Source organism: Callospermophilus lateralis, chromosome 15 (assembly GCF_048772815.1).
Source record: "Callospermophilus lateralis isolate mCalLat2 chromosome 15, mCalLat2.hap1, whole genome shotgun sequence".
Lineage (NCBI taxonomy): Eukaryota > Metazoa > Chordata > Mammalia > Rodentia > Sciuridae > Callospermophilus > Callospermophilus lateralis.
This window is the reverse complement of record NC_135319.1, coordinates 35,065,394-35,088,208: the sequence shown is the minus strand read 5'-3', so window position 1 is coordinate 35,088,208 and position 22,815 is coordinate 35,065,394. Positions and strand designations below refer to the sequence as shown.

At 33.5% G+C, this 22,815-nt stretch overlaps 1 protein-coding gene across 1 annotated transcript in view; it reads right to left on the bottom strand.

The window, feature by feature from the left end:
- Positions 1-22,596, bottom strand: part of Cabcoco1 (ciliary associated calcium binding coiled-coil 1) — a 103,544-nt gene extending 80,948 nt beyond the window's left edge. The window contains exons 1-4 of the mRNA XM_076834995.1: positions 22,518-22,596; positions 12,005-12,108; positions 6,091-6,260; positions 754-898 (exon numbers count right to left, since the gene is read on the bottom strand). Coding sequence (XP_076691110.1) covers positions 754-898; positions 6,091-6,260; positions 12,005-12,108; positions 22,518-22,568 — 470 coding nt within the window. The 5' untranslated portion in view covers positions 22,569-22,596. The remainder of the gene's footprint in view (positions 1-753; positions 899-6,090; positions 6,261-12,004; positions 12,109-22,517) is intronic.
- Between the last annotated feature and the right edge of the window lie 219 nt (positions 22,597-22,815).

The following is a 22,815-nucleotide window of genomic DNA, read 5'->3' as shown; positions in this document are numbered from 1 at the left end:
TTATAAATACCTGGAATATAATTTGCTCCAATTAAGACCCCAATGATTATCCTTATCCTCTTCCTCCCCACTTCCTTTTTCTCTACCTTATTTTTCTGTTTATTTAATTTTTGGTTTTTGTAAAATTAGTGTCTTGTGGATATACATAATAGTGAGACTCATTGTAGTATAATCATGTAAGTACATGAAAGTTAGGTCAGATTCATTCCACTAAATATCTGATTTTAAAGTTCAATTTTTAAATAAATGAATGGATAAAAAAAAGTATGGAATATTACTCAGCAATAAAAGAGAATAAAATCATGGCATTTGCAGATAAATGGAGTTAGAGAAGATAATGCTAAGTGAAGTTAGCCAATCCCAAAAAACTAAATGCCAAATGTTTTCCCTGATATAGTGAGGCTGATTCATAGTAGGATAGGGAGGGGGAGCATGGGAGGAATAGATAAACTCTAGATAGGCAGGGGTGGGAGGGGTGGGAGGGGAAGAGAGGAGGTATGGGATTAGAAATGATGGTGGATGTGATGGACATTATTATCCAAAGTACATGTATAATGACATGAATTGGTGTGAGTATACTTTGAATACAACCAGAGATATGAAAAATTGTGCTCTATATGTGTAATAAGAATTGTAATATAACGCATTCTGCTGTCATACATAAATAAAAAATTAATAAAAATTAAATTTTTAAATAGACAATTTCTAGAAGATATGGAGTGAAAAATAATGCTACTAAAAACAAAACCATACCTGATTTTTAAGTAATCAATGATAGCATTGGCTTGTTCTATATTAAAGACATTCTGTTCCTCATTTTTTTGTGACTGGGTTGGTCCAATTTCAGCCATAACTTCCCCAAGCCACTTTATGCTGTCTTCTAGGGACATATGTAGGGCTGAAATAAAATGCAAGGAAATCTTAAGCGTTATTTTGATACATATTTTAAGAGCAAAATAATCCAAATGTCATAAATGTGCCAAAATTTACTTTGTTTTTGTGAGGGTAAATGGCAAAACTCCTTTTGTTTCTTCATAATAAATTAAACACAGCTACTGTTTCTGAGATGTACATAGTATATATTCCAAATACCAAAATAACTAATAAAATGATAGCAATTTTAAAATTTTAGAAAGATAATATGAATACTAGCTTATAATTTGTTTCATGTAGATTCTCTTCTACTTACAGGAATTGGAAACAAGCATAAACTACATTTTGTAGTAAAAGAATATCAACTGACATACTCAACAATTGTAAATTATTGTAATGCTGCACAATTGTTTGAAGAGCTTTGTTATGTTTCCATTTTAAGATCAACAGAATGAAAATGTATGTAAAGATTACTTTATAACAGAGAGGAGATTTTTTTTGACTTGGAGAATGAGGAAGACCCAGATGGTAGGTTCAGTCACTAAACTCAGGGCTGAACTCAGAGCTGGAAATGGAAATGGCTGAAGCCCACTACCACTGGACTTTAGCTGATAGTTACCATGGGAGAAACAGGGCTTGAAGATTTTCAGTAGAAGGAAGGACTATGAACTTTTATGTGAAACATCAAGATATCTTTTTCTTTTCCACAAACCAACCTAGGACTCACTTCAGCTCTTCCTCAAATGTATGCCCACTGAGTTTGAGCATTGGAAGAAAATGGAAAAAAGCAACACAACCTCACCAGCAGCTCCCACCATGAACAGCTCAGCCATTCTAGTCTGTTTGGTGACAGGCACAAACAAATAGAAAAAATACCCAAAACCACTTTCTGTGGCATTAGTCCAATTGAAGAAGGAGATAAATGCCAATAACTTTAGCTTTTAGAGTGTCTGTAAATAAAACTATTAGTTTCTATTGTCTTTTTCTTGTTTGGTAATGTTATGCTCCTTTTTTGATAGTGGAAGGCAAAATATTTACTTACAGTCCACACATGCGCTCCCCCAGTCCCCTGAAGAATGAATTCAGGTAACTGGAGGGTCCAGAAGAGCCTTTGTTGACACTAGTGGGTGTATGGACATAAAGCTCAAGGGATGAGAGGTGGACAGTTGAAAGGCTCTAGAGAAACAAAGGCTGGACTGGCTGTTTAGGGGAGGTGAATATCAGTTGGGGGGGCATTTGGATGAGGCATCAAAGCTAATTGTGGTGCTCAATGTGAACCCTGCCAAACAGTTAGGTCTCTCACATGACATCCTCGATAACTGTTCTCCCTTCGTGCAATGAAATGGATTTTTGGAGGAATAGGGATGGAGATCAAAAAATAAGTTGTGAGCATATCTGTTGACTGTGGGACCCAGCCACTTTTGAATTACACAGCTACTCTTTCTGAGATGTATGTACTATATATCCCAAATACCAAAATTGCTAATAAAATGGTAGTGATTTTAAAAAGTTTGGAAATATAATATGAATACTAGCTTGCATTTTTTCCATCTAGATTCTCTTCTACTCACAGGATTAGAAACAAGCATAAAACTATATAATAATTAAAATCTGTTTTAATGAATCATAATTGGTTCATTTCTCAGTGTCCCTCCACATCCTTTTATATATGTCAGTTATACTGAATTATTGCTGAATAACTAAGCTTTCCAATATCATTCTAAGTGGAATTCAACTCAATTGTAATTTCTCTTTCCATGATAAACTCCTTTTGAAAATAGTGGAAGTAACTTCAGAAATGAAAAATCTGTTGAATAAGAGCAATTCTAAATGAATGGAGAATCTGAATCATTTTATTAATAAAATGGTATTAATTAGAGATGCAGAGAAAAAAGGAATTCTTAGATAAATGATTATAATTCTAGATGAAATTGTACTTATCAAATACAGAAATACATTTTTAAAACTATTCCCTCATGCTGAAAAATAACTGACTCTTTAAAACTGTTTTTCTGTGTCTAATGTCTTTCTATAGATAATTGCTTTAAAAATTAGGGAAGTTATCATTTCACTTATCTAACTGAAATATTTGCTCTTTTAGAAATCATATTCAGAGATATGAGTAAAATATGAAAGATTAAACCACTTAAACAGTAAGGCTGATAGAAATAAAACTTATTCTTGACAATCTAGGGCAATGAAAGAATGCACTGGACTTCTAATTAATTGGAAAACTTAGGATGGTACCTCATAGCTGATATTAGCTAGGTGACCTGAGTCTCATTTTCTTTATCTATAAAATGAGAATAATACCTGTTTTCATAATTATAGTGCTGTTGTGATGATCAAATAAGAAATGCATGTCAAAATCTTGGCAAACTGAAAAGATGCATATTCTAGCATATTACATGGTATGGTGTTTTCTATAATTCAGCCCAAAGCCAGGCACATTTGATACAGTATTCATAAAGGTGGGATCTCATTTGTGGAAGTTGACTTTATATGACCTTACAGAGTTTTTCAACCCTTGGAACTTTACTTATTTTTCTCAAAAGTTCTTAGTGAATTAAATAAGACATTATTTCTAAAGCTGTTGGTACTATGTCTGGCACAAGTTAATTCTGCATAAATGCTATCTGATTATTTGCATTTAGAGGAAAATGATTTAGCATCCCAGAATTAGAAAGGATCCCATAGTTATTTACTAGTAGTCATGTTATACACCAGGGAGTTAATCTATGCCTATGGACCTAGATAAAGGCCACATATTTAGTCAATAAACTCTATTGTTTGTCTTTGGTCAGACCTTAGAAAAACTAGATCTCCAAATGTATACAATTGTTCCTCAGGATCCAAGAGGATTGGTTCTGGGACCCTCCAAGGATACCAGCACTTTCGTGTAAGCTGTTGAGTGTCTGGGAGTGACAAGATATGCAGATAAATAAAATAGTGTAGTATTTGTACAGAACCTATACACATTTATTCTGCATACTTTAAATCATCTCTAGATTACATATAATTCCCTATACAATGTAACTCTAAGTATAAATTGTTGTTATATTGTATTGTTTAGAGGATGATGACTAGGAAAAAAAAATCTGAGCTGGGCGTGGTGGCACACTCTTATATTCCCAGTGGCTTGGGAGACTGAGGCAGGAGGACTGCAAGTTCAGAGCTCGCCTCAGTAACTTTACAAGGCCCTACTAAGCAACTTAGTGAGAAGCTGTCTTAAAATAAAAATTAAAAAGAGCTAGGGGGCTGGGGTAGTGGCTCAGTGGTAGAGTGTTTGCCTAGCATGTTCGAGGCCTTGGGTTCGATCCTCAGCACCACATAAAACAATAAATAAATAAAATAAAGGTATTGTGTCCAACAACAGCTAAAAAGTAATACTAAAAAAAAAAGAGCTGGGGATGTGGTTCATTGGTAAATCACCCCTGAGTTTGATCTCCAATACAAAAAAAAAAAAAAGTCTGAATATGTTCAGTCTGTGCATAATTTTTTTTCAAATGTTTTCTATCTACAGTTGGTTGAATCCCCAAGGACTAAATCTACAAATATGATATTCCACATAATTTTGGAAGTTGATTCTATTTGATTCCAGATAGTTTGTCTGCAGAATGCCTTGTAGATATACAGTACAAATTCAAGGCAAAGATCAGATCAAAACCTGTTAGGCTAAACAGTAGTTCCATACTGGATGGACCACAAGACAAAAACCATCTGGGACTGCATGCTCTCTAGCACTTTCACATAAGCTGGGAGTGACAGCATGTGCACAGAACTCTACCACTGCTTAGTTTAAATGTAGACATACTTGACCTCCTTTAATCTGTAAGCATACTGAAATCACATTCTTTACTGATTATAAGTTTGTTAACATCCATGAGTTTCTCATGGTTTATGAATAGTTGGATAAGTCCAGCTCAAGTTTTAGGAATTCATTTTTTAACTGATAAGAACAATGAAAAGTTTCTCCTTTGAATTATAAGGTATGGAAAAAGTCTGAGATGCAGATACTTTCTCAAATTGAGAATCTGAGATTCATAAAAATCTCCTCTTCTTTATTCTCTTTCTAATTCATCAATACTCTGCTTAGAGATTCAAAGATTTGGACTGCCATGTCATATATTCTCTTTTAAGACTGAATTTAAAATTTTTTTTCAATCATATATTCATGTTTCAAAATATAAACATGGAGCTAATAGGAGAAAATACTTCCTTTAACCCTTGTTGTCCAAATGCCCAGATTCTACTGTCTTTCTCAACAGGTAATTATGGGTTTTTCCTTTATTTTTCTGCATTTCTTTGTGTATATGCAAAAACATCTAAATTCTTATTTGTATGTCTTTTATAAACAAAGGCACACAATTCTTCACTTAATGATATGTAGTCTTCTACACAATACACAGAAAGCTTCCTTATCCCTCCCTTTTTGTTTTGGGAATATGCCCACTGATATTAGGGAAATACTTACTGAAAACTTTTAATTCCAGAGAGTTTTATATATATGAAAATGTTGCAAGAATATCACAGAGAAACTGAGTGTGGTGGCATACACCTGTAATTCCAGCAACTCAGGAGTCTGTGGTAGGAGGATCACAAGTTCCAGGCCAGCCTTGGCAACCTAGCCAAACCCTATCTCAAAATTAAAATTAAAAATTGGCTGGGAGGGTTGGGGTTGTAGCTCAGTGGTAGAGTGCTCATTTCGCATATGGGGGGCACTGGATTCAATCCTCAGTATCACATAAAAATAAAATAAATCTATTATGTCCATCTACAACTAAAAAAAAATTTAAAAATGAGCTGGGAATGTGGTTCAATGGTTAAGCATTCCTGGATTCAAAATATCTATATCTATATCTTTTTTCTATCTGTCTGTCTATCTATCTATCTATCTATCTATCTATCTATCTATCTATCTCTCACAGAAAGTTCCCAGCTATTTGAAGGGTGATGGCATTGACAAGACTCTTAAATGAAATTAGCATATCATTGCAAAATTGATTATTAAGAGAATTTTAGTCTTGTTAAGTATTATTGGAGGATTTACAGCTCAATAAACATATGAGCCATATCTTTGCTATAACCTGAAAGGAGGAGAACATGATTTTAATTGAAGAAATTAATGTGAAATTAAGAAATTTTGCTTAAGAACATTAATTCAGATGGTAGGCTAAATTCTTCTTTTCTCGAAAAAGAGAAAAATAATGTACTTACTTCTAAGATTATGAAGCAACATATCCAGTAAAGTCATAAATTTTGAATATTGAGTAATAGAAAATTCCATTCCTTTAGCCCACAAAAATCCAGACACATAATAATCTAGTAGAATGCCTTCCTTTAAACAAGTTTGAAGATGTCTGAAATTCAAAAATGTGCCCATTTTTCTGTAAGAAAACAAAAATCCAAATACAATATCAGATTAACTACTGAACAGTTCCTTTTTGAAAACAAGTATTTTTCTTGAATGAAAATTCTGTAATGCTCATAATCTAAAATATTCAGTTATATAACAATCCATAAGTTCAAACACCATTCAAAAGAGAACTCTTTACTTTGTCACCTTTTCTTCTTCTTTATTTTCTAATTCTATTCTTCCCCCCTTTACTTCCTTCTTCTGTCTTTGATGTCTGTAATTTTTTTTTCCCTCTGAAATTCAGTATTTCTTGTATTCACAATTAAGTTTCTTAAAATGTTCTGGAACTAGAGTGTTAAATATTCTCTTGTATTTTCCCTTTTAAAAAAATTCTAGTAAGGTATGTTTTATTAATTTTATTCATAGCTACAATTTTTTACTTTATTTTTAAATATTTTTTTCTATTTTTGTATATTTCTCATTACTGTCTTCTCTGTCCATTAGCATGTATCAGAAGTGTTTTTTCTTCCCTGGGCTACTATAAATTTCATCTTAAATTCAGTAAGATTTTTCCTTTTCTATATTTTAAAAATGTTTTATTAGCCTTTAATTTCTCATTATCTATTCCTTGAATTTATATATGTTTTATTCTCTTGTTGTGATTGCTTCATAAATTTTACAAATTCATTATGAAATATTTGATCAATTTTTTTTTTCTGCTCATGCCTATATCTTTCTGGTGTGTTTTCTTTATCTGCTATTTCTTTTTTTTAAATATTTACTTTTAGTTGTAATTGGATACAATACCTTTATTTTATTTATTTATTTTTATGTGGTGCTGAGGATCCAACCCATGGCCTTGCATGTTCTAGGTGAGCGCTCTACCTCTGAGTCACAACCTCAGCCCTATCTGCTATTATTTCTTTTCCTTATAAGTTTATTGTCTTTTTCCCTTGTATTAATTGTTTTGTTTGTTTTAAATTTTTTTTTTTTTGGTAGTTGGACACAATACTTTTATTTATTTATTTATTTGTTTATTTATTTATTTAATGTGGTGCTGAGGATCAAGCCCAATGCCTTGCACTTGCCACTCTACCACTGAGCCACAACCCCAGCCTGAATTATCTGTTTTTGTGTGCATATTCTTTGTTCATTACTTATCTTTGAATGAAGTTAATTTTTGTTCTCGAAGCGCTACATTTTGGAAACAGGGTGGGAGTGGAAACTTGTCCATATTATAAACTAGTAGGCCTTTGCTGTTTGAGTAACTTTTTGCCAATTATTCTAATATTTACTTTTCATTTTAATGAGTAGGGAAAAGAAGAAACAGCCTGAATAGGTTCTCATTACCATCAAATAAACAGGCTACTTCCTGTGATTCAGAAAGTGTCTGATCCAAGCCTGTACATCCTGGTCCTGCTACTAAGGGCTCTTGGAATGGCACCTTAGGGTTTTATCCTTGGGGAGGATAAATATATTTTTTAGCACAATCTAAGATCTACAATTATGTGTATCTTCCTTATATTTTCTCCTGTTCTTCTGGTAGTTTCATAATGATTGTAGCAATCATCTTCATATTTTGTAGTTTGGGCTTTCAGCATTCTCTTTGCTTTGACAAAGATAGAACTGGTATTTCCTTGTGGTTTTTATGTGGTTTGGGGGTGAGGCAGGGAGAGTATATGTGTGACAGCTTTACACTGCCATCTTATAAAAAGGAAGTCCTTATTATTCATAATATTAGCATAAACTATGTGATCAGAGTAATAAATACAACAGGAGTAAACAAGTTTGGGAACAAATTAAAACTTATGTGGATATGTTTCATATTCATTGGTATCAGGGTAAACCTCAAAATCAAAAGTGAATTCTGATTATTCTAAACAATCATTGTAATTTTACTCTTTACCTACAATGCCATGTAATGGTATTAAGTATATGAAATCTCTCTATAATTATTTTGTGTGGTGGGCACTTTAGATTATTTTATTAATTCACAACTAAGATGTGATTCCTTTTCTTCTGTTGAACAAAAATTTTAAAAAGGGTAAATATATATGGGAGCTTAGTATATGTGAGAGGTAGTATTTCAATTTAATGGGGGAAGTATGTACTCAATAGTTCTGGGAAAATTGTCTCTCCATTTATAAAATAAAATATCCCTTTATCATATATATTAAAATATAATCCAAGCAGGTTAAAGATGCAAATAGCAAATATTACAAACTTTTAATAGAAAAATATATTTCTGATATTTGAGAAAGTCAAATTTCTAAACCTGACCCCCAATATACAAATCATAAAGAAGGCCAATACATTTTATTCTGGAACCACATTCTTTTGACTCCTTCAATTCTGGTGACTCATCAACTCCACTGATTTCTGCTGCCTGATATGATTAAGGAAAAGTCAACTTCAGTGATTTCTGCTGCCTGACATGATTTTTATTTTCCCTCTATGTGTGACTTTAACCCAGAAATTAGGCAATACAGGTAGTTTTATTCTATTGAAATATTAAAATTGAAGTATTTATGAAGTTTAAATTATTTTCTGATCCATTATGTCAGGTGTATATTCTAATACCTTCTAATTGCTTTAATCTTCATTTTTATGTTTTCAGTAATAATGTTTCATTATTATCATTGACTTGATTTTCAACAAGGTAAACTCTACACTGGTTTTGTTTTTTTAAACTTAGTTCCCTACTTTATTTCTAAAATTTCCTTATTTATAAATTTTCTCATTTATTCTTCATTCACTTTTGTGTGTGTGTGTGTGTGTGTGTGTGTGTGTGTGTGTGTGAAATTGATGTCTTTTCTAACCATCAGTTTTTGCCTAACATTTTCTGCTATTATCAGTTACTTTTCCTTCTCAGTTTCTCTTCAACTATCATCTGCATGGTAAGTTTTGTTAATAAAATATTTGGTCTGGATGTTTGTATATGTTCTTTGACTTCTGTTTTTATTTTTCAATGTTCGTGTTTGGAGACAACTATTTTTCTAAATTATTTTGGTGAAATCTCTTTTACCTCCCTCTACTCCTTTCCCTTTGAATCTTCCCTGGAACCTGAACCACAGGGCTAATAAGTATTTATCATTTGTCTTGTTTGTTCAGTCATTTCACTTCAAAGCAGATTATGCCAGGAAACATTTGGAACAAGATACTGCTGAAGTTTGAATGCAAAGTTTCTGAGAATTTTACTAGCAAATTTGTAAACCTTTTTCTGGATACAAGGTGAGATGGAACAAGGGAGAGGGGAGAGATGGACACAGAAGTAGTGCTAGAGAACGTCAATTAAAATAATGATGTTTAATAGTGTTTTAGGAAGTTTTGATACAGTGAGAGATGATTACTATCTACTTTGTCTTTCCAAGTATTTCAGTAAAATCATTACCTATTCTTACATGTTCTTGAAATTGGGTATATTTTACTTCTAAAGTATGATGACATGAAGACATAGTCTTAAGGAAGAACTAAATAGCTCATAGAGGCACAGCTGCATAAATGTTATTAAAAGATGCCCTGGACTGAGACTGTAGCTCAGTGGCAGAGTGCCTGCCTAGCACATGTGAGGCACTGGGTCCGATCCTCAGCAACATATAAAAATAAATAAATAAAGGTATTGTGTCCATGTACAACTAAATAAAATATTTTTTAAAATGCCTCATTGTTATTTCTGTGTTTATAAAGTTATTTTTAATTTGGTCCCCATCCTTTTTAAAAAAGGATTTGGGGTGGATATGTAGATAAAATTAGGGTTACATTAAAAATATTTATGATTGATAGCAGCTAGGAGATCAAAAGATGTATACCCAGACATTTAACATTTTAAAGTATATTCCAAAAATAAGTTTAATGATAATGTTTCATTTGTTGCTTTCATGGAGGCAATTCTTAATTTCAAAATGTAGGTAAATACACTGAATTTTTAAAAATTAAATTGTCCTGTAGCTTTGTATACAGTGTGATTTTGGCATACTTCTGTCACTTGGTGACAGGATACCTAAATAATATTTCTGTCATTTTGAAAAGCATGTTCAAAATGTAAAGCATATAAATTCCCATTTATAATAATGCTATTTTAAATTCAAAGTAAATGATTGATTGCAAATATTTCAGGATTCCTGTACAAAAATCATATAAAGATCCCTAAAATAAATTACAAAAAAGTGACTACTAACAGAAATGATGTCATTTACCCAAACATGTTCTGAAATTTGAGATTGCTTCAGGTAATTTCTATATTGATGAGATAGTCTAAAAAAATCAATCTGCTATTGAACCCATCTGTTTTTATATTGCTCATTTCTGCATTAACTATGGTATCATTTACTTTTTCCTGGATCTCACCACCTAGAGATTAAAACTATTTTCAGAATTTAGGTATTTAAAAAAATTGTGAGTCAATATTTGAAAAAAGTTGTCACATAAAGTATAATACACAACACAACTTGTGATGTGGTAAGAAATAGTTCTAAAAAGCAACAATACATTTTATTTAATATAATTGTATTTAATATGACATGCTTTACTTAATATGTAATAAAAGTAAATATTAAACTATTAAACATCTGTTATTTACATTTTACTATTGTTCCTAGTAATACACACACATTGTTTTGCACTGCACTGTTTAACAGCATTTGGGGTTACCTGTAAATGGAAAATTATATTTTACATGGAAACACAATTAGTGGCATCAACACAATCTTTTTTTTTTTTTTTGCAATTTTCTCACTAAGAATCTGAATTCTAATGGTGAACATTCATTTTTATAAAAATGGTAAAATTATCATGAGATACTTTAAGAAAATCTGTATGAATTTTAATTCACTGATTGTAGGCAGCATGGCTGAAACACAGGTCACACTTTCTAGCAGTCTGTGAGAGTGGGCTGGTGAAGAGTATCATGGCAAAAGGCTCTGCTCTCCATGAACCTTCTCTTCTTAGATTTCTCTTCTAGCCAATACATCTCTCGTGTCTCCTTCTTAATAGCAAATTGCTCTACTCTGTAATATTTATATGATTTGCCAGTTATAACCACTGACAGAATCATTGTCTGTTTGTCCATATAAACCACAACACCTTGTGTCCTGAGGACTAGCATCAGAGGCTAGACAGGAGGACACTGTGATCCAGCACATCACATCATTGCCACCTCCACATTTTATGAGTTTTCATTTTAAAGTAAGATAGTTTTTTAAATGAATTATTACTGAAAACATATTTTATGAAATTTTGTTTTATATAAATAAATGATCTACTGTAGAAATAAATGGCCTAAGTAGTAAGAAGGACATATGCTAGAATTATGGCCTATAAATTCAGCTATATTTACATTTTTAAGCAATGTATATGCAATTAGAGTAGATAGCATAGCTTCAATTTTTAAAATAATAATCACAGGTGGGTGGCTAATATTCAGGATTTTCAAAATAATAAAATATATTGACAATATTATAGAAAACACAACCCTGTAGGTTCTTGTGCATATTGACCATTCTATGAAGAAAGAGAAAAGAAATGGAAGATGGCATATGCTAGAGGCTACATTTAATAGTAAATTCCTATTCTTGATTAGCATAAACAAATTGGTTTTCAATGGATTTCTCCCCATAAAAAAGACTGCTGGGCAATGCAAAAGTCAGGTAGTTATTTTAAAAATTATGTGTTCTAGAGTCTAAATATATTTCAGTGCACAATATAACTTAAAACATAGTCATTTACATATGAAGAACTAAACCATTCTATATTTGACTGTAATACTGAAGTACTTACTCTTGAATTCCATCTACGTTTTCTTTTAGCAAATCAGTGATTTGGTCCATTGAAAGAAAATCGGAAGACAAAATCTTTTCATGTTCTTGCAATTCAGTATCTTTCTATCAAAAAAATGGAATGAGTTATTTCAATCTCATGGATTACACAGTAAACCTAATAATAACAAAATTTGTTCTTCCTGTGGCCTAGTTGCTGTCAGAAAAAAATTAAAACAATGGTCTCTTAGATAATCTGTTTACTTTTCCATTCTTATGTGATGATATCTCTCTCCTCAAGTCAAGTAACTAGTCAATCTATTTCTTGCACATATGCAAAACTGAGTAATGAGTTGGGGTTCAACAAATATTTACTGAATACCTTCATCTTCCTCCTTGAACTTGGGCTCAAGAAGAAGCAAAGGTGAGTAAGAAAGCCTTGCTAACCTCAGAAAGTTTATGATGAACAAACCAAGGCTGATTAAAACAAGAAAACGATGTTATAAGTGAGCTTTAATAAATGGAGCAGTCAGTCTAACAAAAGGGATGAGGACAGGGAATGATAAACAAAGTCCACAGTGGGGAGGTCTAGGAATAAACTGTTGCACCACAGCGGGACGATGCTCAAGGTAAATGAATCAGCAACACCAAGGTTATGTGGACAGAACAGTTAAGGATGGGTTTTACAAAAGCAAGCAGTTCACAGTGGTACCTAGGGTATGCAGGAGATGAGGTGGACTGAGGTGGGCAGTGAGCATTGGGAACATATTATGGGCAATCTTAAATTGAAGGAGTCAACAAATATTTAGTGAGTGCTTACAAAGTGCAAGACATTGTGCAACGGACCATAAAAATTTTAGATCCAGGCTGGTTGAAGAATGACAGATGACAAGTTTTTTTCTTAATAATACAGGCAATAGGGAATCTGTATGGTTTTCAAGCAGTGAAATGACAAGATAAAATTTTGCCTTAAGGAATGATAAAGGAAAAGCAGGAACAACAACAATAAAAACACAGAGGAAGAGTTCAATGAAGAGGGCTCACTAAAACAGTTTGGGGATGAAGCATTGGGCTTCATTGGCAGTATAGATGAATATAAAGGAGCGAATGCAGCATATTATATTATGGAGGACTGAAAGAGGGAAGAACGAATGGACATTCTGAATTTCTGAAATAGGTGACTTGGAGAAAATGGTGGTGATTTGGGGACTTTCAACAACATAGGTGCCGCCTTGGTGTGAATGAGACAAAGCTATCCTTTTGGGGGGAAGAGGTGAAAAAAGGCCTTTCTCAAAGTTGGTGTGGTCCTGTGCCCGAGGACATCACATGTGAATATACTTTCAGCCCTCAACAACATCTCAGCCAAGTGCTTCTGTTCAGAGTACAGCCTGCACATCTCCACCTAGCACCCTCATTACACCTGTAAAAATAAGCATGTTAGAAGATAAGACTGGTATTTAAAAGACAAAATGTTAAGTTTAATTTCAATTAAGGAGAGTATGCATAGCAAGGTAGAAATATTTAGATTTAATTAGAAATGTGGGTTCAGAAAGATCAAGCTTCAAGATGTTTTAGGAGTCAACTTCAAGAGTGAGAATGGGTGAGACTGTCCAAATCCAGAGCAGGAAGAGAGGAGCTGTGAATGGGAGATGGAAGAGGAGGCCGTGGAAGAGATGGGAGATAGGGGCTACACAGCATCACAGATTGCGAGATATGGGAAGAAACACACCAAATGTTTTTAAATTCACCAAATAGTTATTGGACCTTCCATGTGAATGTGCTCCAGTAAATAAGGGCAGCCAAGAAATGCTTTGCTACAATTGACCAGATCACATCCCAAATGTTTCTTTTATTCCTTTCCAATAATAGAAGACTCTCAAAGTTAGGCTTATTAATAATGATTATTGGTTTAGTGTTTGTAATTTAATATTACGTTATCATTGTATTTTTATTTTAAAAAATTAATTTATAAATAAAGCATGTAAAATTATTAGCCATCTTTTTATAATCTAAGGGTGAACAAATTAAACTTAAACAAGGTCATATGATGAAATTACACATTAAGAAAAAATTAAACACATTAAGAAAAAATATTTTATGTTAGTTTTAGTATTGGGATTGAACTCTGGGATTCTTTATCACTGAGCATCCCTAGCCATTTTTATTTTGAGAAAGAGTCTTGCTTAGTTGCTAAGGCTAGACTTGAACTTGCAATTTCCTGCCTCAGCCTTACTGCTGGTATTATAGGCATGCACCACCACACTGAACATGAAAAAATAGTTTAGTGTTAAATAAAGCACTTTACCCCTATTGGGCACTCAGATACATGTAAATTAAAACAAATCACTCCATTTTTATATAGGATACTGTTCTGGTTCCTAATATGTGTCTATATATTTGTTTAAATGTTTTTATAATATTCATTTTATTAGAAGTAAAATATACTCATCCCTGTCAATCTCATTCAATTATAAATTCCTCAAAGACACCCAATTTTTTACTTCTTTTAGAATTCTGCAAATCCTTGTATGTCAACACAGGTTGCCAACAGAATTTCTCTTCATTACAGGATGACAGTGTTAGGTGGCAGAGTGTGATAAAGGACAGGATTTAGAGGATCTCAAGATGGCTTGACTACTGATTCATTTTATGTCTTGAAGCAAGTCATTTGAATCTAAATTCAGATCCTTATTTAAAATCATTTTTATGTGTTTTAATAAATACAAGATTGCTGTCATTATTAATAATGAATAAAGATATACAAGAAAAGTGAATTACACAGAGATTCAGATCAATTTATTTGATTCAAAAAAATCTCTGGATAGGAGAAAAGTAGGCCACCCAAGAGCTATATGAAAGAGAATACAATCATCATCTTAACCTTCTGGACAATAATAATTCTAGCTAAGATGCCTAATATTAGTGCTACATTTTTTACTAAAACTTTCAGGCTTAAAATAATTGTCTTTTAGTAGAGTTTGCCTCCGGGTTTTTTCCTTTTCTATTAAATTGTATTCTTGGACCTATTTAAACTAGGCCTCTTTTTTGTTTGTTTATTATACTGCCTCTCACTAGAACGAATATTAGGTGGCTAAAAATCTTTGATCTTTCAAAACATACATTCTGATTTGTAAGAATTAAAGACATAACAGAAAATTCATAAATAGACTAAAAAATGTGGATATGTAATTGTGGCTTTCTCTGTAAAATTACATCTCCGGCTAGGAAAATATGTAAGCTAAATTGCACTGTTACCTCATTTTATTCCACCACCTGGTGGATTTTAGCAGCTATTCCAAGAGCAATAAAATTTTAAGCCTGGCATTATTTACTAGATAATTCTCTCTCTCATTTCTTTTTCCTTTAATGTCACCAAACTATTCCACAATGGTGTGTGTGTGTGTGTGTGTGTGTGTGTGTGTACATACATATATATGTAGGTATGTATATATATGTGGGTATATACATACATATATATGTAGGTATGTATATATATATATATGTATATATATATATATACACACACACACTTATATCTTCTTTTTATAATGTAAGCTTTCAGAGGCATGTTTGTATCCAACAATTGTGGTATTTTATATAGAAAAATTTCTTAACAAATGTAATTAAAGAATGATAACAGATTTTACCTCATTACTATAGAGGAGCTTCCTAGTCACATAGAACATAGGCCATCTACAAATTCCAGATTTTGAAAAGCATTGTTTTTTAAAGTCTAAAATAAATGAACTAAGGAGTAGTGCAATATTGAGCCATATTAGAGCCTGAGGCAAAAAAAAAAAAAAAAAAACAGTAATAATGATCCTATCTCTATTTTAAAATTTAATCCATCAAGATTTTTGTATTAATTTTGTTTTTGAAAGTAGTGCATCAAAACATGATTTGTCTGAATTACTGAGATTTGGACATCTCCTTAAACTTTGTGCTCATCTTGCCATCATTATCTTAGTGTGAAGGTAAGAATCAAATAGTTTTTTAAAAGAAAATAAATAAATGAAAGAACTAGCTTCTTAAAATGTGAGTAAAAGAGACAAATCTTTGTCACATGTAATTAAATATGAAAGAAAGAAAATAAATATATAGTACATTCAGTTGAAATACATAGAAAAATTCCAAGGAAATGGATGATTTTCCTAGAAAATTTTAAGTTATCAAAATTGACTGGGGTTAGGCTGAGGTGTGGCTTGCCTCTCATGTGTGAGGCTCTGGGTTCCATCCTCAGTACCACATAAAAATAAATAAACAAAATGGGGTATTGTGTGTCCATTTACAACTAAAAAAAAAATTGGGGTAAAGGAGAAAACTGGACCTGACAACTACAAAGTAAACTCATGTTTTTATATAGTCACTATGCCAGATAGTATTATACTTGAATTTCTAAAATATAATACTAAATTATAATAAAAAACAAATAAATTCTGTTACTCTGATAATTTTAGACTTTAGAGAGTTCATTTTTAAGAAGCAAGCATAAGCAACACATAAACCCTGAACTAACAAAAGGAGAAATCATAAACCAGAATCACTAATACATTCAGAGGCAAAATTTACAATTCAAATATATATTGGAATATTGAATCCAGCTATGTATTAAATACTAATAAGCTATTATTATGACCAAAGAAGATTAAATTCAGAAATAAAAGATGGATCATGATTAATACCTTGAATGTAATTTTATGTCAAATTAAATGATATAAATTTTATGATTATATGAATAAATGTGAAAACGTACTTTGTAGACTCAGCAGCAAGACTCAGCAAATAGGGAAAAATAGCTAAATATGAAAGAGACTTTTTACCAAAATGAACAATAAACATCATATTGAATGATGAAATGCAGTCATTCCTATTAAAAACCATGAGCCGGAAAAAGCACTGTGGCTATTATCATATGAGCTGATTTGAAAATACTTTATAGAAAACAATATTAATAGTAATAAAATATGTATTTCTATTACAAAAAAGGACTATGGCTAGTGACATTATCGTAATTCTACATACTATAGAGGATCTAAAAATTACTGTAAGAAAACTAAATATGTACCTTAAATATTAGAAATGAGAAAATTAAATTAAAAAATCTTCATTGAGGATTATATGATTACATTCCTAAGTAAGCTGACATTGTATTAATAGTGTTTGAGTTAATAATAAATTTGGTAAAATGGTGATATATAACAAATATATAAAAGTCAATTGCTTTTCTCTACATGAGGAACTAATTGGAAATGGAAAAGAGAAAACTTCATTAAATTATATTTGATTATAATTAGAAAGGTATAAGGCCTATATAGAGAAATTCTAAAACTTTATCAAAAGTTTAAAGATAAGAATTGATAAAATAAATTTATTGAAAACCTCTAATTCAAAACATGAAACACCACCCATGTTATAAATGTGATGCTCCAACAATCTCAATGGGATTCTAGAGCTTTACCAGATAAAATTTTGAGTTCCTATGGGAGAATACATACATTTGGAAACAACAGTGAGGATGATCTTTCCAAATTAGATAGTAAAGCTGAATATAAAATTGATATGATATTGATACAAGAATGGACAAACTAGTCAATGCAACAGAAGAGAGAATTTTATATAAAATAAAATTTGGATCCTTTATTCTTGTCCACTAAGTAGATTGTTCATTCATATACTTACTCATGTATTATATGTAATGTGGTAGCGACAGTAAGTCTATTCTCAATGGACATGATTAGATTCAAATTAGATCCTCATTTCAAATACAAAACACACCTATCAAAATTAACTCTAGATTTGTTAAATAATTAATTTTAATAAAATAAAACTTTAAATATTAGAAAATGTTTGAGGATTATATAGGGCCACCTTAGAGAAGGACAGAGGCAAAGTAAGAGCAGAGCTTTATAAACAAGACAGTAAACCCAAAGAACAATGGCAAGAAAAAAGACAACCCCAAATGTTTGTCAGTATTTCCATGCTTAAGGCCAGTATTTGCCAGAAGCCCCAAATACTGATAAATATTACCACTCAGCAAGATTTTTAAGTACATAGTGTCCCATAGTGTACACAGATTGATTTTTACTATGTGACAATATTTTACTCACATTGAATTACTTATCATTTCATTAAATTTCAATAAATTTGAATGATGTTAAAATTCTAGAAACCTCATTGTGCTGCCCAAGTTGAGCTCATGGTTTTTCTCTAACCTTCAGGGGTTGGGTAGGGTCTGTATTCTAACATTTGTAGGGAACACCTAACATAGAAAGAATCATCTATAGACTCCACTGGACATTCTTTCAGACAACTGACATTATCTTTCTGCTCAAGATTATATAGTTGTTCCAGCCAGGCATGGTGATACATGCCTGTAATCCCAGAGACTTGGGGTGATGAGGCAGAAGGATCACAAGTTCAAAACCAGCCTCAGCAACTTTTCAAGGCTCAAAACAGCTTAGTGAGGCTTAGACTCAAAATTAAAAATTAAAAAAAGGGATGATAGTTGATCTTTTGCTTCTTGAATTGACCTGAACAGACACTTCTCAGAGGAGGACATACAATCAATCAACAAGCACATGAAAAAATGCTCACCATCTCTAGCAGTCAGAGAAATGCAAATCAAAACCACCCTAAGATACCATCTCACTCCAGTAAGATTGGCAGCCACTCGGAAGTCAAACAATAACAAGTGCTGGCGAGGATGTGGGGAAAAGGGTACACTTGTATATTGCTGGTGGGACTGCAAATTGGTGTGGCCAATTTGGAAAGCAGTATGGAGATTTCTTGGAAACCTGGGAATGGAACCACCATTTGACCCAGCTATTCCCCTTCTCGGTCTGTTCCCTAAAGACCTAAAAAGAGCATACTACAGGGACACTGCTACATCGATGTTCATAGCAGCACAATTCACAATAGCAAGACTGTGGAACCAACCTAGATGCCCTTCAATAGACGAATGGATAAAAAAAAATGTGGCATTTATACACAATGGAGTATTACTCTGCATTAAAAAATGACAAAATCAAAGAATTTGCAGGGAAATGGATGGCATTAGAGCAGATTATGGTAAGTGAAGCTAGCCAATCCCTTAAAAACAAATGCCAAATGTCTTCTTTGATATAAGGAGAGTAACTAAGAACAGAATAGGGAGGAAGAGCATGAGAAGAAGATTAACATTAAACAGGGATGAGAGGTGGGAGGGAAAGGGAGAGAGAAGGGAAATTGCATGGAAATGGAAGGAGACCCTCAGGGGTATACAAAATTACATACAAGAGGAAGTGAGGGGAAAGGGAAAAAAATACAAGGGGGAGAAATGAATTACAGTAGAGGGGGTAGAGAGAGAAGAGGGGAGGGGAGGGGGGAGGGGGGATAATAGAGGATAGGAAAGGCAGCAGAATACAACAGACACTAGTATGGCAATATGTAAATCAATGGATGTGTAACCGATGTGATTCTGCAATCTGTATACGGGGTAAAAATGGGAGTTCATAACCCACTTGAATCAAAGTGTGAAATATGATATATCAAGAACTATGTAATATTTTAAACAACCAACAATAAAAATTTTTTAAAAAAGGGATGATAATGTGGCTTAGTGGCTAAAGATCCTTGTGTTCAATCTTGGGTACAAAAATACATACACAAATACCCGCCCCCCGGCCACGCTCATGTTCTGATAAAGCCCCAAATGCACTGAGTTTATGTCACTGATTTGAAGATGTGCTAACATTTTAAGAGAGATTATTCAGAAGAAGCAATTGAGTAAAAATCATCTACATTTTCTTTTAGATCTCTCATGTGAGTTGAAGCATATTCCTTTTATGTTTACCACTTAAATGATTCTATTTTGCAAATACTATTTTTGAAGATATTAAGAAAGCCAGTTTATGAACAAACTATGGGTAGAAGACTGATTACTGAAGTCTAAGTTTGCATTTATAACTCTTTTCACTTATATATGTCAACATGTAGCAAATGCTTATTTTAAGATTTTCCCCATTTTTCTCTGTTTTTATGTGTCCCTACATTAAATGCCAAAAGTTTAGATCTAAATTTTAAAGGGAGGCATTTTCTCCAATATAAATAAAGAACCTAGAATATTGAATTCAGAAATTTGGCAAATAGAGCTTATGCAATGTCACAGGAATAGTTTCCCTGGATCTGTGTCTCATGCCCATTTATTCAAAGTATCTCAGAGTAGGTTTTAGTCTATGATAACTACCTCTCTTGCATATTTCAGACTACCCATGATTTTAATAATTTATTGTGTGTCTACTATGTGGATAGGATAATTGGTTACTTTTATTCTAGGTGTTGGCTACTACCAATAAATGGGAAACCTCAAACTATTGGAAGTTTATGCTTTATTTCTGATAGATTTGGCAAGAAAAGACATATTTTACTACATCTTGGCTCTGCTGACTAGATGTTCTACTGGCTAAGCCAGTCAATTAAGATAAAGAATTTATTAGAAATGACACCATCAGGGACTAGCTCCCGGGGGATCAACTCTGCAAAGAATCTGATCTAAGAAGAACCTTTCAGTATTCAGCTAAAAAGCTGCATTCTTGGGAATAGACTACAAGAGAGCCTTGCCATCTTTTCCATCTAACCTCTGAAACCCGAAGTAAGCACAAATGGGCAGCAGGCAGAACTTGTCACTGTAATGAATGACACAGCTGTATGGAGCAACTGTCTCCCCTGTGAACGATATAAGAACTCTGCTTTCATTAGAATGGAAAATGGACTTTTCACCACCACCCAGTGTATTAATGTGTCATCTAAGTAAATGAGCCCACTAAGTGAGTCCAAGTTACAACTTGATGTCCCCAGTTTGTTAATAACCAAAAGACTGAGCATATCCTGAATTGCATATCATGAGGAATATCTGCTCCTCCACAAAGTTACAGATGGGCAAGCTGAGAATCCTAAGACGGTAGATAATCATCTAAGGTCTATAACTAGTGCATTCATCTGATTCTTCCGTTATAAAAAGTGGAGTTTTTTTTCCCTAGAGTATGACACTTCATTACGTCATATATGTTTAATCATATATGTATATTATATATATCTAAAGTAGATATCTATATATTTGTATATCTGTACATAGATATATGTTCAGATATATCTATCTGAAGTAGATATGTATAAGTACTATTTTATATATGTGTACATTTTTATATATGGCACAGACTGTGTGTGTATGTGTACTTTAGTACAGATTCAACAGACTGCAAAATTATCAATCTACTAATAAAAGGGTATTATTTACTTGTATAAGTATGCTTACACTGGCAATTGTGCATTCTCATAAGTTTTTCTATATGTTTAAATAACACAATTTAATTGGGAAATTTTCTATGCTACTTTTGAAATTCTATTACTTACATTAGAGATCACAAGGGAGTAACTGACTGAGAAACCAGTTTATCACATTAAAAAGTGCATTTAATGTATGCTAATTTTATTTCAAAAGGCTCATATGAGAGTCTGCATGCCTTAGCGGTCTGCATATAGTATTGGAGGGATCCAGAGTGGGAACAGTTACATGTCTGGGAGCAAGGAGCAAAATTATTGGTTCTCTGCATTTTGTCACTTATAAAATTACAGCTAATACTTATCTTCTGCACAAAGAATGTTTTTTAGACTAATAAGGCAAAGTGATGTTAATTAACACATTATTATTCACCTAAGAGGTTTGAAAAAAGCTGAAGAATAAAACTCAGTGTGTGGAGAATAAAACATTTTTTGGTTGTATCCGGCATGGCAGTGTTCTTAGTTAAATGTCTCAGGGTATTAAGCCTAAATGAGTAAAGTTACCTAAAAATCATTGCTGTGTGTGGGGGTGTTGAGGGGGGTCTAAAGATAAAAAAAAACCTTTATGTTACACAAGGAGGCTACTGGGGTCCACGAAGGTCAAATGATTTCCAAAAGACATGTTAATAATAAGCAACAAAGACATGGCTGGAAGATGGATTTTCCATCTGCTATTCTTTGTCCTGTCTCGTATCTTGTATTTTTTTTTTTTCAGAGAAATGGCAAAATAATAACAGAAGCACCAAGGCCTGGCCTTCTACAATTACTCAATCCACTACCAATAAGCAGTTATTATTCAGTGACAGCTTTCAAACAATCATAGCTGTGATCATTATAGAAATATTTAAAGGGAATGGCCCATTTAAAAATCTGAAATCAGTTTTTAATTTTTAAATTAAAAAAAAAAATGAGCTAGAAGTCAGTGGTTTTAAGGCATGGAACCGTCCAAAGCAAAAATGAATACAATTTGTAATCACGGGCACCTCGCGGGGTGCACTAGGGCCAGCTGGGGACGGCCAGCCGCGGCGGGGCTCGGGACGCAGCGGGCGCCGCCCGGGCGGGCTCCGGCCCCGCGGTCGTGCTGGGCGGCGCACCTGCGGGAGCCGGGCCTGCAGAACCTTCCCGGGCGGGCCGTGGCCTTGGCCCCTGACCCGTGGCGGGGTCGGGCGCTCGGACCTTCTGGGACCCGGACTGGGACGGGGAAAGGGGCCGCGTACCTCCGCCTCGGGCGTGCTTCCCACAGGGGTCGGGCCCAAGGAAGTCTCCATGATGTCGCGGGATAGCAACGGCCCTGGTCGCCTAGGCAACCGGGGTGGGGCCAGCGTCCCGGGGCCAGAGCGAACCCAGCGGAAAGCCGCTCAGGCCCAGCCTCCGCCCGGTGGGCAAAGGCTGGAGCCTGCTGCGGAGGCTCTGAGTCACCGGTGCAGACAGACTTGTCCTTTCAGTTGGAGTGAAAGGCGGGAGGAAAAAGCAATTTAAATAACAGCAATTTCAATAAACTACTCCATGTGATGG